The following is a 17,309-nucleotide window of genomic DNA, read 5'->3' as shown; positions in this document are numbered from 1 at the left end:
TAATTTTTCCTGTCTGTACTAAACTACTGCTCAAAGTGTTACAAGCTATGAATAATCATAGCAATAATAAGCCTCTGAAAGCCAGGGAAGGATTGAAAACAATTTGAAATTGAAAACATTTGCCATTAAAATGTGTTTTGTCACTAGCTAATTCCTGTGAAACTTGTCAAGCATAATTTATCATTTTCTTTGCCACATCCTGTCCATTCCTCAGCTGAAGTTCTTGTGCATCTGCACACCTAAAAAGGGAAGAGTGGGACTTTATTAGCATTTTTACACAGTTAAAATTGAAAACTAGATCATAAAGTCATCTGACATATTTTTACATTTTATGTCAAAAAAGTCAAGACCTGAAGTGAAACTCAGTTCTTTGAAGACTGCATTTGCTTAAGCAATGTGCAAGACTGCTGATTGCTATCCTGAATATCCAGCTTCTGACACATTTACAGTGCTTCACATTGCAAACAAAGTGCTTTGTAAACATTTATTACTCTGCACCTTTATTCATTTTTGGGACTGTCAGGTTCATACTGCCTTATAGGTATGTTTTTAGTTTTGTGCTGTTGAAACTGTGTCTGTGATTTGGACAGATGAGTTAGGTACTCATGAACCAGAACCAGCTAATGGTATCTGATCATTTCAGACAGTTCTTCAACATGCCAACAGAACTTCCATGTGAGAGGAAACACAAAAATCATTTTCATCTAGCAATTTAGTACAAACTGGGAAGATATTTATTGATCAGTTTGGTTTTACTAGTAATTCTGTTTTGCCACAATTCTACAAACTAATTCAGGTGTGTGATGCAGAAGTTAAATCCATATGCCAATATTTACTGGATCTAACTTCACGGATGTAGCAGAATTGCTTCATCCTTAGGTCAATAGTTAGATTCACCACAGCATATTTTGGATATGTATACATTTACATATGAACTTGTTTGCCATGTCCATGGCTTTTGTCACTGAGAATAATAAGTTTCTGAAGTACAGTTCCTGTGGCTGGGTGAAACCTGCCATCACAGTGCAAGCACTGCATGCAGAGAACAGGGCTCAGTGCACATGCCACCATCTACACTGAAATGTAGATCTCACATTTGGTGAGATGAATTACACTCCTAAATTCACAGTATGGAGATCAATAAGTCCCTGCTGTGCAGTATATCCTGGAGAGGTGCCCCATTCTGTCCACTTGAGGAGACAGGGTTCTCAGCTTTGGCACTGTAGCAGGTCACCTAAAGTTAGATGCATAAATTTAATTTCCGGCTTCACAGAGGATTTAGGATTCTTTTATGAAAATTCTGCTCTAGGCTTATAAAGACGAAACAAAAATTATTGGAACTAATGCCTTTGTGTAGGAGATGCAAAAGTCAGAACTAGTCAGGTAAATATCTAAAACATTCTTTGCTTATTTGTGAAAATCATGTTGAGAGGCATTTCTTTCATAACAAGCATAGCTCTTGTTGACTTGTATAGTTTCTGTTCATTGACTTCAGGCCAAGTTTATAATGGTGTTGAGCTCTGTTAGAAGAGAAAGCTCATCCTTTCTGGAACTGCTCTTTGCCTTGGGCTGACAGCATTTCTAGGCAGGCTGCAGCCCTGCCAAAGTATCATGACAGACTAAATATCCAAACTGCCTAGATCTTGTTTTCGCAACTGTTTTTATTTTTAACAAGTACTTTTTAAAGGATTTTTGTATAGAATATACACTCTAGAAATGTTGTTGTGGTCTCTGCCATATTCTGCAGTGCCAATTTTCTCATATTTATTGTTACTACAGAATATATACACTATACACTATAGTGCATAGTGCATCAAAGCCTGGCTTTAACCAGTTTCGCCTCATGGTCGTCACTGAGCAGGTGTGATGGCATTACAAAGCACCATCTCTTCCACAGGGTTAGTGAGTGCATTTGGGAGTATCAAAAGTAATTAGGCTGAAATTGATTAGCCACTGCAGGAGAGATTTAACCCTTGGAAGCCTTGAGCTGACAATATCTTGTGCAGACCTGTTTCTTTTGTAGTGTAAATACATGATAATTCTATGGTGAGGATTACATCCAGGATATAAGTGACCTATAGAAACATTTAATATGAAGAATGGATTTGGTGTTTTTTCTAAATCTGAAGATACCTTAGCTCCTAAAAAAGTCAACTGTGAAATACTTTCCCTCTTTACAAATTAATCCTCACTGAGGTTGTGATAAAGAAGGATATTTATTTGCATCTCTGCCTCTCAATATGGAACCAGCTTCAAAGCTGGCCCAGCTCTGAGCTGGCAGTTAGACCAGATGGCCTTGAATGGTCTCTTTCAGCCTAAATTATTCATGTTTCTTTAAAATATATGGGTAATTCTTCATAATCAGTTTTAGATCTGCTGGCATCAGAGAAAACAGAATATTTTATGTATTGAATCATGGTCTTGTAAATGATACAGTGATTCAACAATGATATAGAATCATAAAAGTGAACTTTTATTTTACAGAGTCCACTTTACAAACCACCCTAACCACCTTTGGAGGTCCATACAAATTCATCATACCCATTCCCTTCTCTATAAACTCCTCCTACATTATCCATACTCCTACATTCCATATTACATGACATTAGGACTGAGCAGACTCATTATTCTTGCTATTCCAACTCATGAAAAATAAGAGCATTCAGACTAACTGGCAGTGATTTTGTAGCCACAACACAGCTAACTCCATGTTTTTTTTGGTGGTGTCAGTGCTGGTACAGCCTGAGATGAGAACTGCTGGTACAGCCTGAGATCAGAACTATTCAGTATAATAAAATCCATTTGTAAAGGTAAAGTATGAGAAATATAAGCCATTTATGCCCTATTTTGAAAGTCTTCATGATGCTCAGGTAGCTCCCTGTCTTTGGCAAAATCACTGAAATTCACTCTTTGAATAGTCTTGTGAGGTACCTAACAAGTTACGGGAGTATTTTGCTATCAATCTAAAATTTCATTTCAGATTCAGAATGTTTTATAGACTACTGATGAGTTATTTTAGCTGTTGGATTAATTTAACTTCTTTAAAAGCTTTGTAAGGTACCAAGAGAAGCTGATTATAAAATTTTTCATGAGAATTAGTTTTGGATGCAAATTCATTTACAGACAAATCATGTTTGATTTGCATTTGGTTTTTGATTTTGGTTTTTATTTTCTGGTAAAGCTTGTGCTCATAAAGAAACACATCTGGAAGGCAAGGTAAACAGTAAACCAAAAAAGAATATGGTAACACAAGACAGTGAATATATCCATATAACATGCAGATTTGGGCTGGTTTTCTCCGGTGTTTTCATTGTGATAGTTTTTAGCTGTGAATTTTCTGGTTAGTTCTCATCTGTAGATCTGACTGATTGAGTGGATGTTTCTTCAACACAAACCTGAAAAGGGCAGTGCATCACCTTCATGCTGTGGTGCAGGAAATGTGGGCACTTCATTGGCCTAATTGAAAGCAGTTGATGTCCAACATCTTAAAAGAGCCTTGAAAGGTTTTCTTGGGTTTTCTGGCAGCACAAAAGAGGCAGGTGGTTTTCACCCTTCTAGGAAAGTGATAGAAATACAAATTACATGGAATAATATCAAGCAGCTGCTCACATCTGGAGGAACAGGAAATGATGGCTTCTGGACCTGTCTCCAGAGAACAGTAGGTGTGTCCTTGTTTGCACCATTTGTTTCCTGCTGCATCAACCAAGAAAGAAGATATGGAGAGAACATAAAAATATTAAAATCCTACTACTGAAACAGAGCTTTCTTGCTTGACTGATGGCTTGTAGATTAGAGTTTGGTCTAGAGTGGCTCAAGGACACCAACATTTAACAGAACAGCATATTTTTGTGAGTTCACGATTCTAATCAAGTGGTGGTATTATTTTCCACAAACAAACAGGAGGGGAAAAAAAGCAGAAAGAAACATAAAGGATTCTATTGCTTTTTGTCAAAAACCTAGACATGTTTAATGATAAAGGAGAGAGGAAAGTGAGGACAGAAAATTTAAATTTCGTGTCACAGAAAGTGTGGAGAGGAATTTGAAGTATTGTAGCTGAATTGACTATCAGAAAACACAGAATAAAGTAAAAGACATTATTTGAGGTGGCTTGCAATTGTGTAATCCACTTTATACACACCACTTAGTATTAGTACCATCTCCAGTCTTTCTACCCACTTCCTCCTAAACTCAGTTTATATTAGAGTAACTTTTGCCTCTCTCTGACTTTCTCATATTGACAGAAATATACAGCTATGTTTCTTTGTCATGATCCTTTCTCTTGGCAGCACTCATGTTTCTTAGACAGGGTTAATGCTATGTGTTTTTTTTATCTCCATACCTCCTTGTCTGGTCAGATTGTCAAGATTTGGTGTTGAAGTTGCTTGATTCTGTAGCTGCATAAAGGCTGATCAAAATGGCTGGGCTGGACTTTAAGTGCTGTTGAAATATATAACATAGTTTTGACTATAATAACTGGACACAGGTTTTTGGGTTTTTTTTTTAATGTAGCAGTGCAGCAGTATAAACCACACGTGTTAAAAAAGTTAACTTTGAAAATCTATGTATTTTTAATCTGGCAGCCCACGGAAACTACAAAGTCTGCTTCCCATCCAATCACTGGAGAAATACAGGTAAATGTGTAGTTTTTGCTGTGTAGACTGTTGTTGATACTGGCTGTGTTTTTCTGTGAAATAAGTTTGCAGAAAACAACCTCTGTCATTCAACTCAAATCCCTTAAATTTCACCAATGTAAGTCAATGCTTGATTTTTGCACCCGTCTTTAATGTTGGATTATGAAATGCAATCAGAAGAATGGAAAATGCTGCTGTTCCCAAAGGCACTAAAAGGATAGATAAATTCATTCTAATCCTTAATCTCTGGCCACTTATTGTGGTATTCCTTAGAAATTCCAGTCTGTTTACATTAAAGCAAGAATTGCTGTGGGTTTCTTATAGTACAGTGTATTTATTTCCATGTCATACCAAGTTTATGGTTGTCCCTTATGTAAATTGACTTTAGCCTTTTAAAACACTCAAAAAGAGAACAGCAGAACAAGTGAAGCCTAACTTCCTATGGATTTCTGGGGACTTTTTCCCAAGTGATTAACCTCTCTCTTCTATATTAGCACTAAGAGTCTTTCCATAGTATTATATCATTCTTGTCAGACTTGGCCTCCAGGTGGATAGGATGTGTGTCATTAACACTCAATAAACTGACTATTGATCAGAATAATATCAAGGGTTCAAATTTCCTTTGCTTTTTCCTGATTGGAATATGGGTGTTTCCATTTTTTTTCAAGGTCCGGTGTGATGATCTAGCATCTCATTCTAGTCAGGAGAAAGAGACAGGAACTTCTGAAATGTGTTTATTTGGATGAAACATAGAGGTCTAAAACTCATTTTATTCAAAGGGTTTAGGAAATATTGAATCACTCTGAAACTGAAAGTAAAAAATAACCCTACTGTGTTTTAATGCATTCACTAGCTTCAAATCAACTATGACAAACACCTTGGCAACCTTATCATCCACATCCTTCAGGCAAGAAACCTTGCTCCCAGAGACAACAATGGCTATTCGGACCCCTTTGTTAAAGTTTATCTTCTTCCAGGGAGAGGGTAAGTGTAGGACAAATTTTAACCTGAACTTTCTTTTACTTTAGGTTTGCTATGTGGCATTAATAAACAGAACTAAGAGTTATTGCTATAGAAAATCCAGGTTCAACACCAGCGAAAATGGTGAATTTTTAATACAGAGTCAGATCCTATTCCCAGGAGAATATACATATTTTGCCAATGACCTTAGGAAATTTATGATCATTCCTGTAGATATATGTTTGTGGGGTTTTCTGTGTTTCCTTTTCAAAATTACAATACCTGTAAAAATATTTAAAATAACAACAGCCTCAATGAAAATGTGATAAATAGATGCAATACTTTCTGTAATACAGAAAGCTGCATGTTAAATCTAGCATGGAATGGTTGCTTCAGCTCAAGACCATCTGAATTTAGGATTGATTTGCAAAAAAGCAAAATTAGAGTACCTGAGATAGATTTAAGGTCGCACTATAGCAAAAAAGCAAATAAATACTTGTCATAAAATAAATCTTTCCATCTGTATTTTATGAATTTTTTTTTTAAGAGTGAAGATATGGCTTTAGAAATACTGCTAATATTATATTTAATGTCTATACAAGTCACTAAACAATTTTTTCACAGATCATTGATTTTTTTGACTGTGTAATTACAAAGAGCTCATTATTACTTCATTTAAAAGATAGGTTTCTGTATCAGCAATATTAAAACTATTTTTTGACCTAATGTTACAGAATGTCATATGTATATGGAGAATGCATAAGAATACATAGTTGTAGTAGTGCTGTTGACTTCAGTGACACAATAGATATATCTAAAATTAAGCTGATAGATCAGACTCTATATTGCAAAGACAGATTCCTGAAAACTCCCCTGCCTGTGTAATAATGCTCATACTAAAAGACTCTTAGGATAGAGCAATGCAAATAAAAATCTATATTTCTGTTCTACTCAGACTAACAGGAAAGTGGATGCTCAGGTCACAGCTCACCATTTGGCATATGGGCAAGCACCACTAAATGCATGAGTGGTACAAATAAAGCCACACATTTTCTTTTGTGGCTTGCTTATTCCAGCTAAGAGCATTCAATATTGTTCAGTAGCACTGGGCCCAAAACTATTACTGAATGTAAGGGAAGGAGGAGCTAAAGCTTGAGAGGTTTTTAAATGTACCTAAGAGTCTTGTAAAATGTTTATCAAATCAATTTTAGTGGGAATTTTGCAGGTATATTCACTGATATAGAAATAAGACTGAACTAAAGGCGTGTTCATCCAATAATCTATCAGTTTAAATGTGTTGCCAAGTTGTGAAGAATTGGATTTTAGTTTTGTTTAGGTTTATTGTTTTAAAACATACCACTGTTATAGTTTTGCATGCAACTTGGCCTTTAGGGAATAAAGAAAATCACAGACTTTTTTCTGAAGGTAGAAACTTGGGTTACTACTGAATAACTTTAATTTGTAGTTCAGTCCATGCTAGACTTCTTATTCTTCCTAATGCCTTTATTTCCTTTGATTCTGATACTAGAAACTACCCATTGTTCATGTTTTCTTCCATCTATGTTTTCATTTTCTCTTATGCTGCTTCCTCTGTGTTCCTAACTCTGTAAATTCTGGATGTGCAGACAAGTCATGGTTGTCCAAAATGCCAGGTAGAGTCTACTATCTTCCAACTTTATTCTTTCATTTTCTGTATGCATGAATGAGACAAGGAGCCTGTGTATTGAACTACCGAGTTCTCTTGAGTTCTGATGGCATGAAACTGTGGTGTGGTTCTGTTTTTCATTTACTAATTAGGTCATTTCTGGAATCGAACTGGAAATAAGTAGTTAATGCCCTTTGTGCAGTATTATTCTAAGACCAAACTCTGATGACAAGCAAAATGTCTTTTGAAGTCTGGAATAATTTAGTTCAGAGATATCTAAAACTTCAGTCTCAATCACTGAAACTTGAAAAATAATTAACTCTGAACCTGTATCAAGATTTTGAACGGTGTTACTGCCAAGAGAAACAGGCTCTGTTTGGTAAAGAAATTGAATATTTTTCTCTATTTACCTTGCACAGTGTATAAGCATTAAAGTCAGGTATAATTCTTGCTAATTGTCCAGATGAACAATTAAATCTGCTTGACCACATAAGTACTTATTTGTGGTAAACAAAATTAAAATTTAATTATTGAAATTAGGAGTGCTTTGTTTGTCCTGGAAACATAAGACAAAGCTCAGTTCTCAAGATATGCTAATATAGCCCAAGTTAAGCACATAAGAAATATTTCAACCCCAATTTTAAATTTGCTTAAAATCAATACTCTGACTAAACAAGTGAGTAGATGAATTCCAATAAACAGATTTCTATCATCTGTCTCTTTTTTAATTACTAAAATTATTTAATGAATGTGTAAAAATTACACATTTTATATGTGTATTCTATTACACTTTTTAACACAGTTATTCTATTATGCTTTTTTCATTGTATGTAATAAATTTTATTATATATTAATAAATTATAATTAAGGAATCAGAGAGAAAGTACAAATAAAAGAGATATGGCATTTGTAGCTTTTCACACAGTAATATTCTTTGAATTTCAAATGCAAATTGTTTCATAATCAGTGACGTACCAGTGGCTGGTTAAATGAATGCATTTTATTAAAGCATCTTCATCTGTTAATCTGTTAATTGTTGTCTGTTAATTGTTGGGGGGAAGGTGCATAGAGTATGGATTTAATGTATTTGCCAGATCCTTCCCTTCAGAGGTCTAGAAACCTTCATCTGCCATCCAGCTTAGCATTCTGCACCATTCTGCACCTTCCTAGAAGGGGTCAAAGTATCCTGCCTCCCTGTGCAACAGATACAAACCACAGGCTACAATGGATGTGGGCTCAGCTCACCCTTGCAGTTTAGATCCAAATATTCCATGGACTTCACTGGAAATATTTCAGAGCTGCCATGTTAACAACAATTTCATCTTATGCAAGCTCTGGAACTCAACACTGCATGAATCACCTTCTCACATACTTCACAAAAGAATCAAAACTTTGAAAAGGTGATGAAGTTCTATTGCAAAAGGAGATCCAAGAAAGGAAAGGGAATGTTGGTGTCATTTTCCTGGCTGAGTGTGCAAAGGATTCTTTCCCACTTTCTTCAAGTAATGAAAGTATAGATGTTCCCTAAAACCAGCAGAACACAGGACATCTAGACAGGATGTTCTAGGCAGGGGATGTTTTTCTCATACCAGAGAGTGGGAAAAGTAGGCTATTGAGGTGCTTTAAAATTTTAACTGCATTACTTAATACTATTTGCCATCAAAATCTCATTTTGAAATGAATTCAGAATTTGTATTTCAGCTTTCTTTCCAAGATATGCAAAGAAATATCTTTGTGTGAGTTTCTTTTTCATATGCTCTTGGTCCCCCTTGATTTTAAATCACCCTTGCCATTCTGTGCTATGGCTGATAGAACTCCATGAACTCTGGACAGTTACTACTTTCTTCTCATAAGCAGAGGTGGACAGATATTTTGTTTCACAGGTCCCAAAAGCTTTCACATTTTTCAATAAACTGAAAGACAGTGGATAGCAAGATTTCCAAGAAAATACGTGGAAATACATTGAATGACTAGAGAAAAAAATTAGTGGAAAAATAGCTACAAATCCCTTTTACTTTGAGATATCAGGCTAGTAGGCGGCTTGGATAGGACCACCTCATTTTGGAGAATAAAGCCATTCTGCAAACCAGATTAATTAGATGGGATCACTGCACAGGAGAATTGAGTTTACAGAGTGAAAATCATATGTGTGCCAGTAAAGCACATGTATCTTTCACACAGTCATAAATCAGAACTGTTCCAACCTGGTACCAGCTATGGTGCATCATTAGTGACTGGCTGATTAAATGTGTTCCTGAGTGATCCTTCTCAGTTAATCTCATATGGTCTGGGACCATGCCACAGTGTGAACCAAAACAGTTAAATCAGAAGTGAGAATAGTACACTACCAAAAGTTATTGTAAGGGAACCATAAAAGAGTCTAATATGGCATATACAAGTTATGTTGTGCCATTTTGTCTCAGTGCTGAAGAACAGTCCTGGGAACATTTTGTTTAGTAATAGATATAGCAGGTATATATTGCAGATTGACAAAAAGAGTTTCTTTACCTTAAATCTTGTGGGTTTTTCAAAGTATTAAAAGATTCTCATGTTTTCCTACCCATGTTTTTTAGTATTCCATTTAAATTTATGTTATATTAAAAATGGAATGAAAGCAAATCTGACATCAAAGCTCACAGAGCTAGATTAATCCATATTCTGTTTAAGATTAATGTATTGCAGGAAATGTAAAGTACAATATAAAGCATTAGTAAATTATTTTTAAAACAGATTATGCAGCCAAACCTTTGTTCTTGGCTATTGACAAAAGAAAAAAAGTGATCATGATGCACTTTTATGTTTTTTTCCAGTACAGTTAGAGGGATATGTAGAGAACAGGATCAATAAGAAATTAGTGTTTCAATCATTAACAGGATATTAGTTACTTTATGGCATTCATTAAATGTGTTTGTGAGATGGGATTCCTGTAATTAGACATTGCAACCTATAAATATAATGAATTTGTGCTTCTTTAAGTGCTAATGGGATGGTCGTGGAAAAGAAATCAATGCATTATCACCTCAATTTAGAATCAGAGCCCAATACCTACAATGAGAGGACAAAATATATGTGCATGTACTGACTGATGCTTTATCTTGAAATGGTTTTAGGCAGAGCAAGCCTGTTGAAGAGTCAGGAGATTTTTAAAAGACTATCTCATAAAAGCATACCAAAGAAAACATCCCAAAGGCTGTCATTGTCCTCTTGTAACCCTGAATTGTTGCAGAAATGAAATATACAGCTCTTTTCTTTTTCTGGTTTTTGGTTTGTGGGTGTTTTGGGTTTCTTTTGTATTAGAGCTGAAAGAAACAAAAGATCACTAATGTAATGTTTTGTTCTTTTGTTCAAATCCAGTGCCGAGTACAAGCGGAGAACCAAGTACATACAGAAAAGCTTGAACCCTGAGTGGAATCAGACAGTCATTTATAAAAATATCTCCGTGGAGCAGGTGCGTGGCTGGTGGTGCTCTTCAGTGCTGTTTGCTGCTTTGTTATTTGCATGGTCTGCAGTGCTCTCTGTGAAGGGAGCAGTGCTACTGGCAATTCTCTGACCCCCTGTAAAATCTTGCCGTATTTAGGAGAAATTTGGAATTCTTTCCTTCCCTCTGATAGAGCTTCCTATCGAAATACTCTTTTCTTGCCCTTGTAGTCGTTAATATGGTAATTTGTAGGGATTACACTCACAATCATGTTATAAGTACAGATGCGACAATTTAAAAAAAATTATAATGGAATTAATTAATAAGGTAATAAATTAAGACATAAGTTTCTCAAGTAAATGAAGAAATCATAGTCACTCTTTGTTCCAAAAGCCATGCAAACTAACACAAAGCACAGTTTCCACCATTTTATTTTAAAAATAGATATAATTTTTATATATTTTAAGATATATATTTTTATATTTATCACCAATTTCATTAATCACATAAAAAAAAAATTAGAAGATATTTTATTTCCTTGTCATAGAAAAATTTAACTTACATCTAGGAAGGATGTCTGCAGAGTCTTCTGTTTCCTGGTAGCTTCCTAACTCCTAACTGTCCTTCTGAAGCAGTGTGAAGAAATTGAGTACTCTACTCCTCTATCTCTTCTCATAAAGGACTTTTAACCAATTTGAAAAAGATATAATGGGCAAAATAATGATCAATTCATTTTTTAAAATTATGAAGTATATTTTATAGAGTACTGGATTTGCATGCAGTCCTGAATATTTTTGCCTTTCTTTCTGTTTTGTTCTTGGTACTTTCAACTTCACTTTACAATGCCATTTAATCTTTCAGTACTTGTAAAAAAGCCCAGAATAACCAGGCTCTGTAGTGATTAGATTTCCCAATGCTCTTAATATTCTTCCCCACCACAACCCTAAGACCTCAATAAAATCTTCCCAATTTAAAATTTCATTTTTCTTCCTTCCTGTCCATTGAGAGGAACACAGATTAGGATACTCATTTTTGCATGGAATAAAACCCTTCCCACAGAGGGAATTGCCTTGTTGCTCATGTAATCTTCATGTGTGGACTTTACAGGCAGTAGCTCAGAATTACTTCAGAGGTGTCCTGTTGGAGGTAGTGCTTTTATGGGGTTTTCTCACTGCTTCATGCAAGCTTTTTATAAATGGTAGCTAGTTGACAATTAAAGCATCAGAAAAAAAACACACTGATGTTTGCCTAGCTGCAATAGAAACCATATGTTTTCTTTGGTTTACAAAACGATTTGGTAAGTCTTTACAATAGTTCCAAACTCAGCTTTTCATCTAAGAAAGATTCTTGTGTTTTCTTAATTTGCTTGGGGGTTCTGCTGTGACATTTCACAGAGCTGTTATGAAGAGTGCTGGGGTGTTGTAAATTCAATGTCTGTTTGGTGCTTTGCAAATGGATAATGATATTAATCTAGGTTTTCCTGGACACTGATTTTTATGACAAGAAAAAATCTTGTTTCTTTGATGTCAGTTTTTGGACCATTATTTTATTGAATTTTCCTTTAGTTTGCATTTTTGCTTTCTATTTGCAAATCACCTCCTTTTGCCTTCCTCTGAGACTTTTATGCAGTGTTTATGGTTTTAAGTGTGTAAACGTCATTTGAGCACCACATATCTTTTATATTTAAGCATCTTGTCACACAGAAGAACTGTGTGCAGAGAACAGTTTCCTTCCATACCTTTCCTTGGCTTGTATCTACTGCTAAGACACCAGTATGGGTGACTTTTCTCCTACAAAATTCTCTCCTGGCTTAGAGAATCTACAGTGAAACACATTTCTAAATCACAAATAATTTAATTCTGATTATAAATATCCTCTACAGTCTGAAGAACTCTCACCATGTAAGAGACCATCATTTGTACTCATAACCCTCACAAATGTATATTTTAAAATAGTTATGGATATAACTAGAAATACAAGACAATAATTGCATTTGACTGAGAATGAGTGTTCTGTCCACCAAACAAGCAAAACTGCATCACACACTGTTACACAGAGTTAGCAGTCACATTCAAACCTAAATTCATGAATTTTTATAAACAGTATTTCTTCAAAGAAACATTTCCTTTTCCCCATGCTTTTTTCCTCCATCAAAGCATGCATTGCTTGCAGACAGCAAATATATATTACTAAATATTTCCTAATTTAGTTCTTTTAACATCACTGTCTAGACTTCAGCTGGTTGTACAATTTTTTTATTTTCCTTTTCTTTTTCATAAACTAGTTGAAATTAGAGTGAAAATAATTATGGGAAATAGATCACTCTTTGAAATGAAATGGACTTTTTCAAGGTCAGAATAATTATTTTTATCACATTTATAGCAAGTTTTGCTTTGACAGTTGCAGAAAAAATAAATTAAACTGTGAATAGTTAGTAATTTAAGGGTTTTGTTAAGTAATAATGTAGAAATAATTACAATTTGAGAGGAAGTCTGAGTACACATTTTACAAATATTGTGCAGTAATTGCTAAGTCCAATACCTACCCAGAGCAAGAAAGAAAGCATTAGAATAATTTAAGGAGAAGATGATGAAAGATGTAAGTTCTGTGGCTGATGATGCCATTGGTATGCTGTATGACCACACTAAGGTGTGGCTTTCTTTTCCCCAATTTCTTACTTGCCAGAGAGCAAATAAAAGTATTTACTTATATGAAATAATTCTACAAACCAAAGAGTTTTGCTGTAACTTATGTCTGTAATTTGAAGGTACTATATTATAGAAAGAGTCATATTTTCAAAATCTTTGAGTGATGTGGAACTCTATTTCTTATTTCCAAAAGTAAGGAAATCTTTTGTATGAATCAATAAGGCATTGGTATTTAAATCTTATTTAATATCTAGGACAAAAAAATTTAAGATCCTAAGTGACCTATAAAAAGTCTTTTTGTCCTCCCATGTACCAAAGTACATCGATATAGGGAACAATAAAATGTTAAATATGAATGTAAACAAAAATTACTGTAATGGATTACATGATGCATTAATTTCTACTTATCAAACATCCTGACTGAAATTACAATATTTTGTATTATTTCTGAAGTAATTATTGTAATATGCTTTTAGCAGAGGAAAAAACAAGCTGCATTAAAATTATTTCTTTCCTAATGCAAATCCTAGTATGAAATTTTCAAAGAATATGTGTTAAATATTTTTAGTGCATATTTAGCTACACAGGCAGACACTATCCATAACATCCAGACCTTCAAAACGAGAAACATCTTCAAAACAAGAAACAAGCCCTTCTGTACCTGGGGGTCGGTTATGCTTTTCATGAGAGACAATATTTTTCTCATTGTCTGTTTCTGCAAATTCCTTCATTTTCTTTAAAATATATCTGTCCCTAGACAGCTTAAGAGCATGTTTGGAACTCAGGTGACATTCCCAATATGCAAAAACTGCATTCCTTCTTCTTGTGACACTCATTTTCCTGTTGGTACATTGCCCACTTGCAGAAAGCCATGGTGGGACAGATGGAGGCTTCCTGCAACCCATTTCAGTATTGCTGTCTGTTATATTCCTGATGAGCATCTGAACATCAGGAATTCACAACCTAAAACTTGAGTGAGTGATGTAAGGCAGAACCCTACATTGCTGTGATGGAGGAGTGGCTGCTTTTGAAATCAGCAGCCATTTAGTGCTCTTTGCCACCATAGTGGTACATAGATGTATCTTCAGAAAAGCAAATTTTCCTCTGCTTTGAAACTCATTTCATGCACTGCCTAAAAAAAGTCTTTTCATGGTTTCTCATTGACATTATATTTTATAAAAGCTTTATTAAACTAAAAGGCTTAAAATAGATTTTTTAAAGAAGCTTAGAGGACTGTCAGTTTTCATCACAATTTTATTATTGCAAAGAAGCTAGCAACATACAGCTGCAGTTGCTTAAAAATCTTTTATATTTTTCTCTTTCTACCAAAAATTCTTCAAACTTTAGGGATTTTATTTCTCCATTTCCTGGATCTATAAATTTTTCTCTCTGTCCTTGCAAAGTCATTAAGAAGAAATCTCTCAAAATAGCAACAACTGTGACAATACATTTCTGAAAAGTATTTGTGCTATCCCTTTTTTAAATGGTAAAAATACATATTCTAAATATAGCACTGGCAGAAAATTGTATCATCCAAGAAGCCAAAAGCATCATGGACCAATAGGTGCTCAGCTCACTTTTTCAGGTTATTTTTCATACTGCAGTTTCAATACTGTCTTGGAACAGCAAAGAAAAAGTATTTTATTCAGTCAAGAAAATCAGTTTTAGAAATATTATGTAAAAAATTTTACAAGAATAGTATTTCTGATCAAATTTTGCTTTAATTTTTGCAGGATTTTTTTAAATGAATGTGTAAGAATATTGCTCAATTATGTAAGGATAAAACAGAAAGATTAAAGAATTGCTCTCAAATATTTTTTTAAAAATCTTAGGTTTTAAGTCATGCTTTTCCCTGTTTAAAGAGTACATTGTTGATGCTAAAAATAGTTTAATTCCTCTTTGTGTGGGTTTTCCAGGATATGCTGATTTAAATTAACTTTTCATAGACATCGGCTTTGCACAGTTGCGCATTTTCCTAAAGTTGGCTGGGAGCAGATGATATTCTGAATACATAATGATGAGATTAAATTATCACTTAAAGGCAACTGCAGGTTGTTAGGAACCCTTTTAGTCTGTTGCTGCATGAAAAGAAGGGGCAGTGGAGGGAAATTGATGAGATCATGGTGCCCATAACAGCCGTGTTGTGGGTTCGATCCTGGATGTACAGACCATCCACTTAAGAGCTGCACTCAGTGATCCTTGTGAGTCACTCCCAGCTCAGAATATTCTGTAGTTCTTTAAATAGCCAAGAGTGCTTTCATGGCAAGTATATGCAATATGTACAATAATTGGTATAGCTTATCATTTAGAGCAATGACTTGATCCTTTGCTGTCCCTCTGTGCCCAGCAGCCAATTAATAGAGCAGTGAGTGGCAGGTTGTTTCTGTCACATAAGAATTCATCTTCTGAATTCTTTAATTCAGGTATGTGAAGAATTCTCTTTTCTTCAGTAATGCTTGCATTCTTCACTTATAACTTCTCAGCCTGACTATGCAGACACGCTACAACCCACAGGATTTTGTCCTTATTTCTTTCAATTCACATGAACTTATGACTGCCTTTCCAGCCACCTTATAGCTTTCTGCCCCAGCACGCAAAATCAGTAATCAATCCTGCCCCTACATGTCCTCAGAGACTCCTGGAAAAACTCTCAGGTCATTCTTTACAATAAGGTCAACTACTTTGGTCAACAGTTTCTCTGTCTTGTGCTCTCTTGTCATATATAAAGATTAGGAGTTTCCCACTATGGCCTATAGAAGAGTGCTGGAAACAGCTATCAAGCCAACAAGTTTTGCAGATAATGGGTTTTGACAGCTGTCCTTAATACCCAACAGTATTATTTGTCCACATGCCTGGATCACTTGCAGACTCACTGACTACACTGAATTCTGCAGGCATTAAAGCCTGGTCTTCACAGATGAGGTTATGTAAAGAGGGTGTTTGATATCATACATTTGAAATTCACACTCAGATGTACTTCAGGCAGATGTCTGCATTCAGACAGATCTGGTGATGAGAAAAGCTACAGGAACAAAAAATGGGGCCTTAAAAATCAGTTTGACTTGTAATGGACAGAAATTCTGCCCAAAACAACTTGTGGGAATTCCTAAAATAGGGCCAAGCACAAGCCCATCTGTCTCAATAACAAATAATTGAGCCAAATTATTTTTCTCAGAACAAGGTTGATAAGAGGGTGAAAATTACCTGTCTCTATGAACAAGGATACATAGAGGAAATAATCTATAGAAACAACCATAAAGACTTGATCTGAGTTTATGAATTTAATCATCCTTTTACTTGAATTCCAGCTGAAAAAGAAAACACTGGAAGTGACTGTCTGGGATTATGACAGATTTTCCTCAAATGATTTCCTTGGTGAAGTGAGTATCTTATTTCTTCCTCTCTACTAGTAATAACTGCAGGCTGTTATTTGGAGACTGTTCTCTTTCAAGGTATGGTACATGTATTAGGTAAAATGGTTTCTTTACATGCCAGTTTTACTGTTGTCTTCTTAACAAATGGTCATGATTTCTTTCATTAGACATGAAAGATATGTCGCTTTTATCTTGATTAGCTGGGGGCAAGCTAATTTAGGACCCAACAAAATGTTAATTTGCTGAAAATGAATACTTTTTTTGAATGTGAGATAGCAACAAAATTCAAAGTGACTCCAGGGGAAATTATTTTTATGACTGAAAGCTGTCTGACTTGCTTTTACCATAACATAGGAAGGCTGAGGAGGTATTAGTCTTTGTAAATGATTAAAGCATTAAATTCTGTCATCAAGCCATATTTTAACACATGCACAAGTATCTTCAAGTATGAGCAATTTAATTTTACTGATCAGTCTGATTTTTAACATTCTGAAATAGTAATGTCACTACCAAAGCATGAATTAAGGCAAAATCTAATCTTATAATTAATAATAAATGAGTGCTCATGGGAAGAAGGCTCTCTCTTTAAAAAACAAATAAATAAACATATGCACATATAATACAGAATTACCA

General features: G+C 34.8%; 1 protein-coding gene across 6 annotated transcripts in view; it reads left to right on the top strand.

Annotated features, from left to right (window-relative positions):
* The window catches only part of PCLO (piccolo presynaptic cytomatrix protein), a 318,646-nt gene that overhangs the window by 237,482 nt on the left and 63,855 nt on the right, over positions 1-17,309 (top strand). For all 6 annotated transcript variants that reach the window (XM_021539594.3, XM_021539592.3, XM_021539591.3 and 3 more), the window contains exons 14-18: positions 4,581-4,631; positions 5,485-5,615; positions 7,217-7,243; positions 10,591-10,684; positions 16,611-16,682. In XM_021539594.3, the coding sequence (XP_021395269.2) occupies positions 4,581-4,631; positions 5,485-5,615; positions 7,217-7,243; positions 10,591-10,684; positions 16,611-16,682 (375 nt within the window). The remainder of the gene's footprint in view (positions 1-4,580; positions 4,632-5,484; positions 5,616-7,216; positions 7,244-10,590; positions 10,685-16,610; positions 16,683-17,309) is intronic.

This window comes from Lonchura striata, chromosome 5 (genome assembly GCF_046129695.1).
Source record: "Lonchura striata isolate bLonStr1 chromosome 5, bLonStr1.mat, whole genome shotgun sequence".
Classification (NCBI taxonomy): Eukaryota; Metazoa; Chordata; class Aves; order Passeriformes; family Estrildidae; genus Lonchura; species Lonchura striata.
Note: the sequence above shows the minus strand (reverse complement) of the source record. Positions and strands in the feature narration are given on the sequence as shown.